At 37.4% G+C, this 17,479-nt stretch overlaps 1 protein-coding gene across 1 annotated transcript in view; it reads left to right on the top strand.

Moving 5' to 3' along the window:
- CCDC187 (coiled-coil domain containing 187) overlaps positions 1–17,479 on the top strand; it is a 66,127-nt gene that overhangs the window by 46,557 nt on the left and 2,091 nt on the right. Inside the window, exons 21-27 of the mRNA XM_072430566.1 lie at positions 1,066–1,206; positions 2,607–2,761; positions 3,779–3,912; positions 6,719–6,846; positions 12,447–12,532; positions 13,148–13,218; positions 15,074–17,292. Coding sequence (XP_072286667.1) covers positions 1,066–1,206; positions 2,607–2,761; positions 3,779–3,912; positions 6,719–6,846; positions 12,447–12,532; positions 13,148–13,218; positions 15,074–17,292 — 2,934 coding nt within the window. The remainder of the gene's footprint in view (positions 1–1,065; positions 1,207–2,606; positions 2,762–3,778; positions 3,913–6,718; positions 6,847–12,446; positions 12,533–13,147; positions 13,219–15,073; positions 17,293–17,479) is intronic.

Below are 17,479 nucleotides of genomic sequence, written 5' to 3'. Positions count from 1 at the left end.
CTGCAGATTTTGCCAAAAACCCAGAAACAGTGTGGGGACCCCAAATATTAAAAGCAGACCCTTCAATAGACCTGACTGCTTCTTTCACAGGAAATGGGTCATGAAACATGTGTGCCCCCTTTCCTGTTCATACAGGTCGTCTGGAGTTTGGTTTGTCAAAAAAGAAAGGGGGCAAAATGCACTGAGCCTGCTTTCTATTCAACAAAAACCATCACTACAATGTAACTCCTGTCTGAGGGTCTGTGGGAAGGGAACTTATTTAAAATCTGCAAGCCTCTAGCAATTGGACCTTTTCACCCTGGGTGAAAGTGCCCAATACTAATTCCAGGAAAGGTTAAAGTTTAACACCACACTTGTTACTAATAGCAACCTTTAAAGGAACCAGTGATAACTAAAAGGACATCCCACAACCAATCCCAAGAATATTCAAGGGTCTGGTTTATATATTAGGCGGGAACCCACACTGCCCAAAACTGGCCAAAACCAACAAGGACAATAAGTGGACCTATTCGGTTAGGTGTTTACGGTTTGCAAAATCCCCTAAAATGGACATAAGCCTATAAATCACCCCAAGCAGAAACATAAAAGCAGTCTGTGCACCCTTCGTTACTTGCAGAGAAGGGAGAAGGAGCTAAGCTCTTGCTCAATTTTCTCATGGAGTCCTGGGGTCTGCATTCATGATTGGCTCAAAGTAGTGGTCCTATTTCTCCTATCCTCATTGATTTGCTCCTCTACAAGGGATTACAGAAGTCTGGTATCAAGCACATATTAAAACCCTGTCTTTATATCCCTATGTTATATAAAGCTTTTAAAAAGCATCAAGCCTGAATGTGACCAATTGTTTCTGTAGGACACAGTAGAGTAGACTAAAACAAAACATGAACTTTTATGGCAGGACCCTGTGTACCTAAAATTCATTTAATCTTCCAATTTTTAAAGCATGGTATAAATATTTTTAGAAGCATTGTTGTATTAAAATACACACATTACCACAATATTACTGTAGTTGCATAAATAATAATCATAATAATATTTTCATTACCAATGCACATTTTTGTTCCCCAGGCTGAAATTCAGCATTTACACAACATCTACAAAGCAGCACACCAGGAGAGAAAGTTGCTGCTAAAACAACAAATAGAGATAATGAAAATACAGCAGTCAACAGCTAATATTCAGCAAAAACTGCAATGTTCAAGTGTTCAGGTAGGCGATACGCACTGTGAGATTCTACAGGCATGATGTAATTCATAGGGACTTGTCATATTTCTGAGTAAATACATCGACTTCATGTTTCAGGTTTACATGCCCTCCACAGCTCTAATGGAAATGCGGGCAAAACCTTTTTTTCCTTTGGACAAAGTGGAGAACAATTACACATGTTTTTATTGGTGTCTTTGTACCCTTTAGAAGTATTCTCTAACTTTACTTTACTACATAGCTATGCTGTGACTAATCTCTTTCAAAAATTGAAAGTGTATCCAAAGTCAAGATTTTTTGTTTTATTTCGGATAGAATATGGTTAAAACTCTTGTTATTTTTTTTTTCATTTATTGTGTTACTTTCTGTTTTATCTACACAACACAAAGCGAAAGATAAGCTCTTTAATTAAGGAAAATGTCCTCTTAGACAGTAAATACTGGAACAAGTGTCTTTATTGAACAATTTGCCTTGTTTTTCTGCTTTTTAGACAAAAAAAATGTTTATTCAATATTTATCACCTATTCAAAACAAAAACAGGGTTGGCACCATCAGCATACAATGTCGGAAATCCAGTAATGATTGTCCTTTTTAATGCTTAGAACAAGGGTGTCCAAACTTTTTGCAAAGAGGGCCTGATTTGGTGAGGTGAAAATGTGTTGGGCCTGACCATTCAGCACGTATTCAAGGTTAGTGTGGGCATGGTCTGCGTGGGTTCCGCACAGGACATGCCCACCAGGGTGACATGAAGGATTCCCAGTGCACAGAATCTGGTGTCAGTGCGGGCGTGGTCCGTGCAGGTTCCGCACTGCACACGCCCACTATAATGATGAGGGGGATTCCCTGTGCACACATTGTGACTCCCATCCTGCCGATTATGCCCGCCGAGTAGCAGGCCGACAATTGCAAGGCAGTTGGTCAACTCTAATGAAATATAAAATAGCTTTTGTGGACGCGTGTATTTTATACTGTGGTCAGCAGTGCTGACCGGCTGCATGTTATTGATTTTATGATAGGCTGCGGGCCGTTGGAAATCTGAACATGGGCCGCAATTGGCCACCAGGCCAGACTTTGGACATGTCTGCCTTAAAATCTCTTGTGCTTTTAGACAGAAGGGACCAGGTGAGAAAAAGTCAGGCTTCAAGGCTGCAAACAGCAATAACATATTAACATATAATATGCACAATATGAATAATAGCTTTGGTAGTAAGGTAAACAATCCAAAGTAAGCTAATATTCACATTCCGATTGCTAATATAAATTGGTGTCTTGCAGGTAAGAAGATCAAATCAAACATCTGAGTGCGATTGGCAAGATTACTGTTTTTCTGTTACATCAATTTTAATCCGTACACTCAGACATGAACCAACACTTTCCAAATTAAAGAACTTATTTTATCCCTATAGGTATCACAACAGAGTGATCTTGGGGTCTTGAGTAATCAAGAAGTTGATAGCACACTATGCAATTTTACCCTGTCCACAAAGCAGCTACATCAGGACACTGAATTGGCAGTCTCTGACTTGTCTGTAGATGACGATATCACAGAGGATACAACACGGTATGGAAGCTTGTTATCTCCTTGGAAATACCAATATTTTGTAGAAACAATAAAAAACTCGCAATGAGAAGATTATGGAGAGGTGTATGTGGTACTGGCAACAAAAACTATAACTAACCCTGGGTATAACCCCTCCTATGACCAGCATGTTTTCTGATAGTGGCCTAGTGCTTTAATACCTTATAGTCTGAAGTATAAAGCACTGCCTTTTCTAATAATGTTTGAGGGTGTTTTGGAACTTCTACAACGTCAAAAGACAAATGTTTTAGCCTTTTCTGGTGTCAGCTTTGGGCATAAAGTTTTGCAGGGATCCTTTTAGGCTTTCAGCAGTGCTTTGTTGTTATTTTTGGTCCTGTTAGCCTACGTTGCTGTGTTGGATTTTAATAGAAAACCTGTTCTATAGGATTTAAATGGGCTACCATTGCATATACTTCCTCCTAAAAATACTAGCCACCTGGCTATCTTTTGGTTCAATACAATTACTTTACCTATTTGACACAAGGATGCATAACATTTCTTTTGCATTTATATGCTTATTATAGGTCAGCCATTATGTTATAAAGCATTTGTAATATGTTTTATGTCTAGGTCAGCCATTATGTTACAAAGTATTGTGTTGGCTGTCAGGCAGATAGCATTTTCCGAGGTAAAGAAAAACAGTGTAAATATTTATCTCAGTAGAAGTTCCATAGCGTTTATTTATGTACGGGTGCATTGTTGTGCTGTAAATATATGTCTTCTAGAGGTAAATCACTCCTGCATAGACTGACAGCCTATATTACCACTCTTCACTAAGATGCTGTCAGTCATACTGAAATATGTAAAGGTCGGAAAATAAATTAAATTTCATGACTTGTAAAGTTGGCAGTTTGAATATTGCTGTTCAAAGACAATTGCTTTTTTAAAAAAGTTAAAGGCTCCTTTATTGTAGACCATATAAAGGTCAGCTTTGTATTTCAGAAATCTTAGAAAGCTGTTTTTTTTTGCTGGATGTAATAATATATTTCCTTTTCATAGGATAGAAAATGCTAAAGGCAGTCCAACAATGCATGATCCAGATAATCCCCATACTGTCCCTATACTTCTGAAAGATGATCAGACCAGGTGTACTGAAGAACAGCAGATTATATATTGTGTGCCAACCAAACAAGGTAATAGACTGTTATCAAGACAAGAATTCACTTCAGACCTAGTGACAGACATCTTCTTGTAGTATTACTATACACCACAATTTCTTCACAATTTAAACATCAAGAACATGTCATCAGCATTAAGCAGTTTAATATACAGAAAACTATCAGTTTGACAGGAAAATAAAATCTTCAATGTGCAAATCTTTCAATATAGATGATTTGTTTCTACCGATGCTGTACAATTACACTTTAGCAGGAATAAAAAAATGTATCACAGAATGTTTGTAACCTTATAAGTATATAAAAGTTAAAATTAGTGTTGTTTCACAGATTTCTTTAGGTTTTGGCATTTTACGAGCGCTCTGGAATTAAACCAGAGATGCCTGCCATACAAACCAACTGCAAGCTTGTGAAGCTGCCACAGGTAAACTTTAAACTATCACATAGCAAGAAAGTTTTACAATAGTCCAGTTTGGACTGGTAATTTACCTAATCCTTTGATTTGCTTCAAATTCATTATCAAGGAAGTGACAAATCTGATTTGCAGTTTGATGTACTATGAAACTACATATAAAATATCTTGTAAATTAAATCCATATTGGAAATATAAGTTTTATGAACAAATAGGCAAGACTTTTTTTGATTCACTTAGTATGGAATATAAAAGAATCTATACTCAGTCTACTAGGTGCCGTGAAAAGAATTGATCCATGTGAGGAATAACAATCATGACATTAAGACATTTGAAGGATAGCCCAACTTAAGATGAAATTTTGCTTTAATATGCAATTCAAGTAAACTCCTGAAAGCAGGCTGACTGCAGACAGGCTGCTTTTCTCCCTAACCACCAACGATCAAAAACTTCCCCTTTTTTCAGAGTGGATTTCCTCTTAGACTTCATCATTATTCCCTACATAACTCATATTATCGAATTTGACAATTCCTTACTCAATTTTGCAATAAATAATAGATTTATAGGGTTATAAGTAGTGTTGGTCGAATATCTCACTATTCGATTAGACAGCTATTTGATTGAATAGTGAGATTTTGTTCGGGTGATCGAATGCCGACTTTGAACACCATTAAAGTCAATGGTGGGAGAATTCGGGTTATTTTTAGGGACTATTAAGGGCTGCAAGAGTGATCAGATTGCTCTTGCACCCCTTTACTAGTTGTATGTGTTCTTGGATAGAGTTTCTCTATACAAGAACACAGGGCACTAGATGTGATGAATGGGGAAACTTGTCCCCATTCAACCTCTAGTGCCCCAGGATCGCCTGCAGTCACAGTGGATGATAAACTCTGCAGTTCCACTATGATCCCTGGGGCACTACAGGTTAATTAAGGATAGCCAACTTAAGATGAAATTAACCTGTAGTGCCCCGGGGATCGCACACTCTTCTCAATGATTGCAGACACAGCTGCAATCATTGAGAAGATGCCCCGCAAATATCTGTTACTCTGTAACACACTTTCCAGCATAGTATTTAAATTAATAAATTTAAAAGAAAAATGTAACAAATGTATCATAATATTTCTGTGCTGGAAAGTGTGTTACAGAGTAGGAGATATCATGTCACTGTAGGATAACCTGTAAAAAAAAAAAGTTAAACATAAACACTCATTAAATAATTTAACATTAATTTTTATTTTTTTTACACTTTTTTTACATTTTTTATTCCAAATGTTTGCTGTCGAATCTAGTTTTTTTTCGGGTCGGGTCTACCTGAATTCGAACAGCCATCTTCGGGTCGAATACAGGGACAACCCGAATTCGAAAACCAACACTAGTTATAAGTGACTAACCAAATGGTGCAACATCCTCACATTATAACGGAAGGACTTTCAACAAATAGCCTAACCCTTTTGAAAGTCACGCTTTGAATCCCACATTATATGACATTTTTCTGGTGTATATTAACTTGCACCCCTGGATCTCAATTAACCTCTGAATGAGTTTGACCAACCCTCTAAATCATCATAACAGTTATACCAGCCTACCATCAGATGCATTCAACACATACAATAACATTGATTTCTTAAAACCACCTTATCTATTTCAATCATATTAAAGCCTAATTCACAACTGCTGAAGTCTGTGTCCCCTGAGGAAGCCAAAGTCGGCGAAACGCATCGGAAAAGAGATTTACTATGTGGTCTTTGTAAATCCATCTGCACTTGAGATACTATCACAGGTTTCATTGTCTGACTGAAACCAACTACTTGTTTCTTGAAAGTAAATTTGTGTTATAAGTCTACTTCTAATTCTTTTATCATGTATTGATAAATCTGTTGAGATATAGTTATTGCTTTTATCTGTTATGAATTGAATTAAAAAAAAATTGAAGTGACTTAAAAACCTTCCTTTCCCTTCTCACTAATCTTCTCTTCCCTTCTAACACTTCTAAAAGATTTAGGACTGATAAACGTACTGTAAATAACAGCCCATATTGATAATAAAGATTTCTTGAACAGAATATATAAATATTCATAACTGTTAAAATCCCACCTTTTAGAAAATCAACTTATTCAAATTATTTTTATGTACAGTATATTTGTTGCATTGTGTTGGATTTCTGATCTCACTTTTTGATTGGTTTAAGGTTTTCATTTCTATCCAATCAGTGTCAAAAAAAGAAAACACCAAAATAGATGTGGATGGTTGACTGTTCATTCACATAAATCAGAGTTCAGAGTACAGTTATAATGATTAATGTTTTTATGAGGGGATTTATCACCAGCACTATTGCATGGATAAAAATATTAACCTGCATGACTCTGTGGAGCAAAGCAGGGTGGTAATAATGTGCATTATGCATTACAGATAGAGCAGATGAGAGCAATTCTTTATCAGAAAAGAGCAAGCCAGTGACGGGATCGCTGCAAAGTCCTCTTACTAATCTGTGTCAGGAGTTTCTGAGGTTGCAGGAGGATCATAGCAATCACTCACAGGTAACATAGAGAACTCTGACCCCTGCTTTACATTTTTCATGTAAAGCTGGTATGCATTCAAATACATAATAATACATCTTTGAGGCACTTGCAAATATGCATTTCTGGTTTATATGTAAAATTGTATGTGCAGTGCATTGAAAAAAATAAGGCAATTACATTTCTTTGTCCATGAATGCATATCAGAGATTGTGAATTGACCCTTAAACTACCTGTAAACCTGTGCCTATATAAATCCTATTATCTTGGCAGCAATTGTTAATAGTGAACTGTTAGGACAATATTTTTCCTGCTAAGATGTTTAAAAAAAATTGCTTAAAAAAGTATGCTTCAGACAAAAGCCTACATTTTTCCCTGAAAATATGTTATCACGTTGGTGAGTGGTGAGCTTCTAACATAATTAACAAATTAATAGTTTGTACAGCATGCTTGCTGATTATAGCACATTTCATTGCTCCATCCTAAGAAGGTGCCATCTTCACTGTTGGCTCCAAAGCAGACTTCTGTGAAGGCATGCAGCAGAGCATGGCAGCTTTAAAACGAGCAAGGGCCCCCTGTAGCCCCATGGATAACGATTTGCAGGCATTCTCCTCAAATGGGTTGGATTTCTCACCCCAACATTTTTCCTTCCTTAACACTAGAACACTTTCAATTAGTATTGCGTGATGCATTAGATGTCTAATTTAGGTGACTTGCAGCATATTTTTCTGAGGAATTGAATGAGCTGCATCATAGAGCTGGGAAACTTGGGGGCCACATGTTGGATGTCACCACGGTACTTGGGGGCCATGAGGAAGATTATGATTCTCTCTAGAAAGAACCTTTGCACAGGGCCATGACTACCAGAGATTTGCAATTTGGGCCCCATCCACTATTCACAAATGGAGATACGAAGCCCTATATTCAAATTCTTCAGCAATACCATATTCAACATCACTGGGGTTTCTCCAACTGGATATCATTTAGATATTAATGCGCAACCTATGCTCTCACCAGGCCCCTCCACTGCGACATCCCCAAGTGCTTCTACCTCTTCTATATCTCCTCAAAGGGAGCAAGATACATCACCCAGAGCTTTAGCATCTGATACTACCTGATTTTCCTTAGCTGGTCCACCTAATTTTATTTACGAAGTTATACCCAGCCATAGTTCTGTTGCATTTACAATTTTTATTCAAGACTCTTGCCTTTGGTTCTTTAACTTTGAGGACAGGTTTCCTGTCAAATCCCTTCTAGCCCTCCTGCTGGTTTTTGTAATAATGGGCTATCTTCTTTGGAACCACCTCGTTTTCTAGAGGGCACTACTTCCTGGCAATTCTTTTTGAAGCCTCTGACTCTTTTCTTGGCCTGTGATGAACCCCAGCTCCTTGAACTACAGAAGATCTAGGAGTGATTTATTTTGCAGATCGGTTGTGTGTCTCTTCAACCTTCTTTTCCCTTCATTGACAACTTTTGTACTATTTGCTGCACTGCCTGTTTCTTTCATTCTTTACCAGATATTATATATGATGGGTCTTCTATGTGAGAGTTTACATGGAGTATATGTTAGCACTTGTAAGTTTACAATAGTTGATACTGTAGGATAGCGAATAGACTATTTATTTGATAGGGCAGACCTATCCTATCAAATAAATAGCTTATTTGGAAACCTTAGATTCGGTTACCTCTTCTATACCTGAGCACCTTGTCTATAAGAGACTCACTGATTACCTGAACACCAACTCTCCTCTTGACCCTCTCTAGTCTGGCTTTCCAGCTGCCCATTCCACGGAAACAGCCCTTACTAAAGTGGCGAATGACCTCACCCGAGCTAAGTCTGGAGGCAACTTTTCCCTCCTCCTCCTCCTAGATCTTTCCTCTGCTATTGACACTGTTGATCACCCACTTTTAACCCACATCATGCGCTCCATTGGTATCAGTGACACTGCCCTCTCTTGGTTTGCTTCCTACCTGTCCGACCGCTCCTTTCAAATTTGGTAATCCCTCCTCTCCCACTCTCCTCCCTGTTGGTGTTCTCTAAAGTCAGTCCTTGGACCAGTTCTCTTTTCTCTGTACACTTCCTCACTCGGTAGTCTCATATCCTCCTTTGGTTTACAGTACCATCTGTATGCTGACAACACTCAAATTTATCTGTCCAACCTTGACTTGTCTCCCTCACTCCTAAATAGTGTCATGCTGCCTGCCAGCCAAATCATCATAGATGTCTAAAAGATTTCTGAAAATCAACCCAGATAAAACAGAACTCATCATCTTCCCCCCTCAAATTCCATGGGTACTCCAATATGATTATCTACCTATGTCTAGACAGGCATCATGCCGCCCGTCAACCCACTGCCCTGCATGCAAACTCCTTCTCTAGTCTTTTTTCAAAAATTTTGGCACGCCATAAATTAGTTGATAGTTGGAGGGAATTCAATCCATGTAAGCAGGATTACATATTCTACTCTCATCCACACAATACTTGGACTAGAATAGACATTATTTTGGTTCTCTCCCATCTCCTTACAATTGTCCTCTCCTGTGACATCCTTCCCATAACTTGCTCTGATCACGATGGGGTCTCCCAGATGGTGTTCTCCTTATTTGATAGGACTAAGGATAATAGATGGTCCCTCAATAAGGTTCTTTAAGCGACCCAGATGTTGTTTTGGAGATGGATAATGCTCTCCAGGAGAATTTTAAATGCAATGAATCTTTGGATATGGTGGCCAGCACACTGGCTAGCACACTTCACAGTTGGCTGCTCGAAGGAAGAGAAAATTAAAAGCTCTTATTGAAGTGCTAGAAACAGAGGTTTCTTGTCTCTTGCATAATCACCAAACTTAACACAAATCACACTTTTTGGGCAAACTACAGACCTATCTTACACTGCATCTAGATGTGAAATAGATGGACAAAATATGGCAACTCAGTTTAATATTGGGATATCATCTCTGGTGGGCCGGGAGCAAGTTGGATTCACCCCCCTGCATTTTTACCGCTGTCCCATTTGCCCATTGTCCTCTTTGCTGTTTGCCCTATCCATGGAGCCCCTTGCACTGCTGATGAAAGAAAATCCTAACATTACAGTACTAGTACAGTACCTTTTCTTTATCAACCCTGTCACCAAATGTCTCGCATATTCTGTCTACCTTCCCCTTTTTCTCGGGCCTGCATGCAAACTATAATAGTTCAAGTGCCCTCAATGTATCTCTCTGAAAAGAGTTGATACTAACAATTACAAGCTAACTTTCCCTATGAATGGGATAACTTTCAATTATGATACCTTGGGATCTTTCTTACAGTGTCCTATGATTCTTTGTATATTGCTAACTATGCAACAATCCAATGCTCTTTGAGGGTACCTCTGGAGTCCTGGAAGAAGTACCATATCTCTAGGCTTGGTACAATAGCAGCACTGAAAATGACTCCTGCCAAGACTTCTGTACTTTTTCCGGGTCCTTCCAGATGCAGTAATAAACCATGTTATCAAAAAATTGTTGTTTGCCTAGGTTTAAAGGAGGCCCAAATATTACCCAATATTTCTATTACCTAATATCTGTTTTACTGTTTGGCTGTCGAAGGGCCTCCACAGAGCTAAGGATTTAACTGTACCTTTAAGGGTGTGATATTTTGCCTCCCTTTGCTCATCCTATGAAATCACTTCATTGTGTATAGTTACTTACCTTCAAATGAAGCATTAAGTCCAATCTCTGCTCAAGTTTACTACTAATCCACTCTCATGCACACCTTTTGAGGGTGTTTGTTATAGGGACCCATTGGGTAAGGGTATACTTTCATTGATTGAAAGCTTGCTTCTCCTTCCTGAAGTCCATTCTAAGCCACTATATGTAACTTGCTGGGAGGAAGATGTTGTCCACACATTAGATATATTATAATGGGAGCAGATTTGGGACACAGCAGCACATGGACTTATTAATGTGGGCTTTTATGAAGCCAACTATAAACTGCTATTGAGGGGGTATCTACCCCCAGCTGGATTAAAACATCACCCCTATGTTTCAGGCATTGAACTTTGTGTTCCCTCTACCATATTTGGTTGACTTGTTCTTAAATCAGACGTTTCTGTATAAGAGTCTATCAAATCATGTATACCCTCCTAAAAAGAAGCATTTGTAAAGACCCTTTTTTTCAAAATATCTTTATTGAATTTTCACAGAAATAAATTTTTACACATACACATCCACAATACCCAGAAAAGAAATAATATAAAACAATATCAGCTCTCCATGTCATTATGAACATTACTCTTCTTGTAGGCAAACCAGAGTACAGTAACTCTTAGATCAAAAGCAGAGACCCACTATTAACCTGAGACAATAAAAATATACCAGGAAGAATATTTAAAACGGTCAATGATGGCCGTTCTCTCCACACCCTAAAAACCTTGGTGATAAATGGAAATCATTTTTGGAGAAAACGAGTTATGTAACCATCATCTCTTCCTACTTGCAGCCAATAGACAAATGTTAATCCAATCTCGTTTCGCTCTCAATGTAGTTAACATGCTGTTGTCATTCCCAACACTCAGAAAGTAAAGGACAGGGGGAGAGGGGCACATGCATATCTGGAACTTGGTGTATAAACTGTATCATCTGTCGCCAGAAAATTTTTCAGGCAGGACCACAAGCGGTGCATTAGAGGAGCTGGGGAGGTCCCACATTTAGGACTGCATATTCATGAACTGGGCACTGCACAAAGTTCATAGTCATGTCACTATCTGTCCTTCAAAGGAGCTCACAATCTAATGTCCCTACCTCATATTTCTTAGTCATATTGTCTGTTTAATACACTCTAAGGTCATTTTTTTTTTTGGGGGGGTAGCCAAAAAACCTAACTGCATGTTTTTTTTCTTGAATGTGGGAGAAAACTGGAGTACCTGTAGGAAACACGCAAATACAGGGAGAACCTGCAAACTCCATGCAGATAATGTCCTGGACAAGATTCGAACCTGGGACCTCTCGATTTAATGCCTCCCTTCCTTCTTCTACATGTTGACAGCATTTGATCAATAGTGGTGACAGATCCTGGATTTTCCCATTCCCCTATTATGTCCTACTTTGTTGTTTCCTCCATTATTTGTAACATTTGAAGTGACCGAAGAGACAGAAAATGCACCTACTTGTTTATGTAGCCTTAATTAATCAACTTCATATATTCACCAAGAGGAATTACTAATAAACCTTCTATTTAAGTTATCAAAGCAAATTTTAACATGTGTCCACAGGTAACTCAATTGCTTTACTTATAGGCGCTGTGACCCCCTAGTGTTAATCTATAACACCTGTTTACTCTCACCAGAATGCAGAGATAGTAAAACATAAAATTTCACCTGTAGCTTTTTCATCCAGGTATACAAAACCACTAGGTAACAGCAATGGCCACCTACAAACAAATTAAAATGTCATGATTATACATTCCTTATTTCTCTAAATAAGGAATTTTCTGTATATGTAATCATGAAATTTTAATTTTTTGTAGGTGGCCATTGCTGTCACCTAGTGGTTTGGTATACCTATGCTTTGTGGTTTGTGGAATTCTTCTTGGAAGTGTAAACTATATAAAATTTGCATGTGTCTTGAAGCTATGTTTTTTATTAGGAGAGAAGTTCTGCAAATGATGATGACCTGTCAACATGTTATATAGAAGAAACACACATTGTTCCTGAAAAAGAAAAAGAAAAAGGGTAATTCTATAATTCTGACAATTTCACTTAAGATTAAGTTAACAATACTTTGCCACAAAGCTCTGTTTCAATTTAAAATGGCCATTAAATATAAGTCTCTTATCATTTTGACTGCCAAGGAAATGTGCAAATGTAAATTTTAGCCATTCGGGTGACTAAACACAGGCTAGCTGGACATACTTGTGGAAAAAAAATCTGCTGAAATGATACAATAAATACTGTATTATATCATCAGTAAGATGTAGTGGTTTGTGGGGCACAAACATATGTATAGCGTTAGGGTGTAGAGTACTGGGTTTCAACCTATGCCTTTAATATATATATATATATATATATATATATATATATATATATATATATATTTTTTTTTTTTTTTTTTTTGTTTTAATTTGTTTAACTAGATTAAATAAACTGAGGGACTGTAGTTTTGTACTGTTTGTTTATTATTTACTTAACCACCACAAACTTATATTACCTTTTCAAGTCATCAAACAGAACAGGATAAAAAAGAAAAAGGGGAAACTGAAATAGAGAACAAAGAGGGCCAACTTTCGTACTTATAATGTAGGTATTATAATGTTATATAATGTCCTGATGTTTTCTTTTTATTTAAAGGAAAAATATGAATTTTCAAGGACATGAAATGACAAAGGCAGAAAACACAGACATCTTGTATCAACAACAAAGTAAGAGAAAGCTCATAAGTAAATGTTCATTTTCACAATTTTTTAATTTGAAAAAGGGAAAAGCAACTATACTTGCTAAAAAGTGTGTAGCGCAGTCACTATAGAACATAGTATTATTTAGTGTAGGCTAACATAAAGTAAACCTCATTAATTACTCCTAAAAAAACAGTACACTTCCAGGTACATATGTATGTCAAGACTGTGCCTCCAGCCCCATAGCTGTATATTTACAGAGTACAGAGATCTCAGGCAATCCTGCCTTTGACTGCTAGTTATAGTAAAATTGGAGTGAGATTTTGTGATGTCACTGCTGTGCTGATTCTCTTTGCTGGAGGCTCTGACATGAGAAATACAAACCTTGACTGCACCAAGATGGCCACCTTCACACAGAGACACAGTCCAAACAAGACATAGAAAGTCAGGAGTGGAGAAACAGAATTAGCTGTAGAGATACCATAAGCACTGCTGATTACTTTCCCTTAACTTACCCTTTTAAACACTGTTTCGGTGTTTTAATTTAACTTTATATTTATTTACATATCCAAGCAATATCTATAATTTTTCAAGTGGAATTCAACTGTCAGACCTAGTTGGTAATTTTGGGCCTTCATGAGATTTTTACCATAATGTGCATGTATGCACAGCATATTTGCACATTATAGCATACTTCCAAATGGATTTATCCAATGCTGCAGTGTCCTTGCTGCTGCTGTTGCTGGCATCTTCTCCTGGTCTTGGTTCAAATTCTTCACCCACCTTCATTGGCTGGGGCAGAATAATGTAATTCCCACTGAGCCAGTTCATCCTGTCACAGAATCGTGTTGAGTCTGTACACGTCATGTGAATCTCACCCACAGAAAAAAGAGCTGTCATTTATGTTGAAACAGTCATGACAGAACCATACGCAGTTTCTTCTGTCCATAAAATGAAGCCAAAAAAACACTTTTTTTAATTTTAAAGTTAATAATTAGGTAGATTGCACTGCAGAATAACACTGTATGTTGTAGGCAACACTGTTTATCTGCAGGCTGAAGGCTTCCATGTTTGTCCCTGGAGCTTTCAGCCAGCATGTAATCATATGATTGCCCTGCCTAAGTGATCATGTGGTTTCAGAGAATTCTGAATCATCAGTGGGGATCAAGGCTAACAGTGAAAAAGCTGAAAACCAGCAGCTGTGTTAGCTGTCAGTTTTCAAAGTACAAATTGCAGACAGGTAGAGGTTAAAGTGTGAGTTCGGTCAAAACTTTTTTAGTGTTTAAAAGAAACTTCAGCAGAATTAAAACACCTTTTTGGATTTTTTCAGTTCTTTGGAGCAAACTTAAATATATTTTCTATCACTGTCTGTCAAGGTGGCAACAATTGATCCAGACAGGAAGTAATGGAAAATCTGCAACAGGGACACAGATTTAAATATTAAATTAAACACTTTTTATTTATCTGTGTAGCTGTTGGGATTGTTCCCTCATTTCTGCTGTTGAACTATTGTCTAAAAAATGGCTGAACAATTAGTTTAAGGGCAGGGTTTTATTTTTTTTACAGATGCAGGTAAGTTTAAACACCCAACTTTTAATCTCTCTGGGGTTAAAGCCTTGAGATCTGTGTTTTTAAGTTCCCTATTCCACCCTTTTATATAGCAGCCAATATGCCCAGGTATTGTTTACCAATGTACAAGCTAATTTTCCAAACAGTGAAACAATATTAAGACTCTAGTTGGAAAATCCTGTTACTACATTCCCAAAGATATATTGCACTGGCAGATATCCACCTGTAATGTGAATGAGTTTTGGGTGGAACAAGAACTATAACAAAACATGGAATTAACAACTAATTATGATTTCTAATGATTCAATTTTAGATCCTAATATGATGTCTACAGACAGAATCAAAGGAGATGCTAAGCTGATGTCTAAAATTAGGAGTGACGGCCTACTAAAACCATCAGAGTCAAATGTTAAATCCCAGACACAGGGCACTGGCATTCTCCTATCCTCTTTTTCAGAATTTCATAAAGTTTCTGCTAAACTCATTAACATCTCAGAAAGTTCTGTCTCTATGTCTGATCCGAAGCAGGATGGACAGGATACAGAGAGTTGGGATTCAGATGTGTTTGACATGGAATCAACTGGTTTACCAACTGAAGAAATGTTCAGTGTTAATAAAGAGCCAGTTGCTCAGCTGTTTGACCCAAATCCTGGTCAAAGTGATGAAAATGTTATCATTATGTCTGCTTTTCACAAAAGAAAGCAAAATAGTTGCATTGGTATATCTGGAGAAGACTCTTCTCACCCTCCCTTTTCTCAGAACGGATTTCTGAATTTGAGATCAGCAGAATCTTTGGGTATGGAAGAGATAGAAACCAAAAAAGCGCCGCTGGCATATGAATCTTTTCCAACATCTGAGGATGTGACAGAGTCAGATTCAAAATCATACAGAGTAGAACATTTACATGTAAATCAGGATGACACTACAGTCAAAGTTACAGACCTACAGAAATTGACATCAATGAGTTCAGAAAACATTAGTAATGTGGCAGAAATTAGTTTATCTGACACTAAAGACCAGACAAGAATGACAGAAATGAATGTGAAACAATCTTTTATAGAAAATGTAATCTTCGAGAAAATTGAGACAGCGCCATTCCATGCTACAACCTCCAATGATTTATTTCAGATTAAAAGCTTCCCACATCCTAGTGAGGGAGAGGTGATATTCATCAAAGATGAAGTTCTAGAGCCTATTGAAGATACCTTGTCAGAAATCTTTTCTCCAGTTGATGAAAAGCTTTCTTATGGAAGTGAAGACTTGTACTCTGTAAAACAGTATCATAGCGAAGAGCTGCCTTCCCTGCCTAAAGACATTGATTCAATAAAAAGTGATGATATTGACACATATGACTTCCCTACACCACCAGAGGAAATAGTCTTCTCTGGAACAGAAAGTTTTCAGAGTAGTCAAGCTAGCTTAATTGAAGAAATCCAGTTATTGTATGATAATTTATTAACAGAAAATGCTCTTGTTTCAACATCAAAACCAGTTGATGAATTGCCCATTGATGGATACTTAGAAGCCCCAACTCTGGAGGCTGAAGACCAAAAAAAATTAAAGAATGTTGTGAATTCTGCACCATTTCTAACTTTATCAAAGCCAGAAGATGATCTTCACGATCCTTTGTTTACCTTTGAGATTGGTGATAGGGTATTGGTGAAACTTTCCAAGCCAGGTACATTGATGTATAAAGGGTTGATGGCTTTCAGGGATGGCTTCTGGGCAGGAGTAGTTCTAGACAAGGCTGAAGGTGACAATGATGGAACTTATAAAGGATTACAATATTTTCAATGTCCTGCAAATTGTGGTGTTTTTGTAAGACCAGGGCAAATCTCACAGCTGCTGTTTGATGACCGATCAAGTTCAGGCACTCCCAGAGATGACAATAACGCATCTGGTGAAGGTCAATCTTCAAGAAATTTCACGGCTCAGGATGAAACAGGATCTGATAGAAGAAAAGGAGGAGAAGGTGCAGATGATAAAAAAGAACAAAATTCTGAAAGTATAAACAAAACTAGGTCATGTTGTTTAAAACCATCAGAGACAAGTAGTGATCAAAGTTATACTGATGCATGTGGCATATACCCAAATGGTGTAAAAACTAAACCCTTAAATGAGGACAGGGACCCTGATCAGGCCTCGCAAATAAGTCTCTTCTGTGCAGTTGACACCAAGACAATAATGCTGTGCCGTCATGAAAAAAACACAGTTGTAAAGGTTACAGATGAACTTTTCAAAAGTGTTTTGTCTGATGTATTTGAAACATTTACTAAAATCTCCCAGGACAAATTCATCAAGGAAAATGTAAAACAATATATGAAAAACAAAGAGAAAAGAAGTGAAAATTATACTCAGGACCAGCTGCAGTTGCTTACTACAAAAAGTTCAGAAACAGCTGGATTTTTGGAAAACATTGCTGAAAAAATAGTAATGGACACGATAAAAGACTGTGTAGAGAAATATAGGAAAATAAAGATGAAACAAAAGGAAACATTTTGGCCTATTGACATTTCTGCTATCCCTTTACAGGTATGTTTAGTATGTGAAATATGTAGAAACTGCATTACTGCTTTTACCTTGGCAGAAATCCTAGAAAAATTGTGTTTTTTTTTTTTTGGGGAATGCAATTGTGGAATATTTCTTGATTTTTTCTGCTCATTAACTTTAATTGCAACCTGGGGCTACACATTACATGTTTATACTTACTTTTATTTTT

The sequence above is a fragment of the Pyxicephalus adspersus genome, chromosome Z (genome assembly GCF_032062135.1).
Source record: "Pyxicephalus adspersus chromosome Z, UCB_Pads_2.0, whole genome shotgun sequence".
NCBI lineage: Eukaryota > Metazoa > Chordata > Amphibia > Anura > Pyxicephalidae > Pyxicephalus > Pyxicephalus adspersus.
The sequence above is the reverse complement of the archived record's forward strand: the minus strand, read 5'-3'. Positions and strand labels throughout refer to the sequence as shown.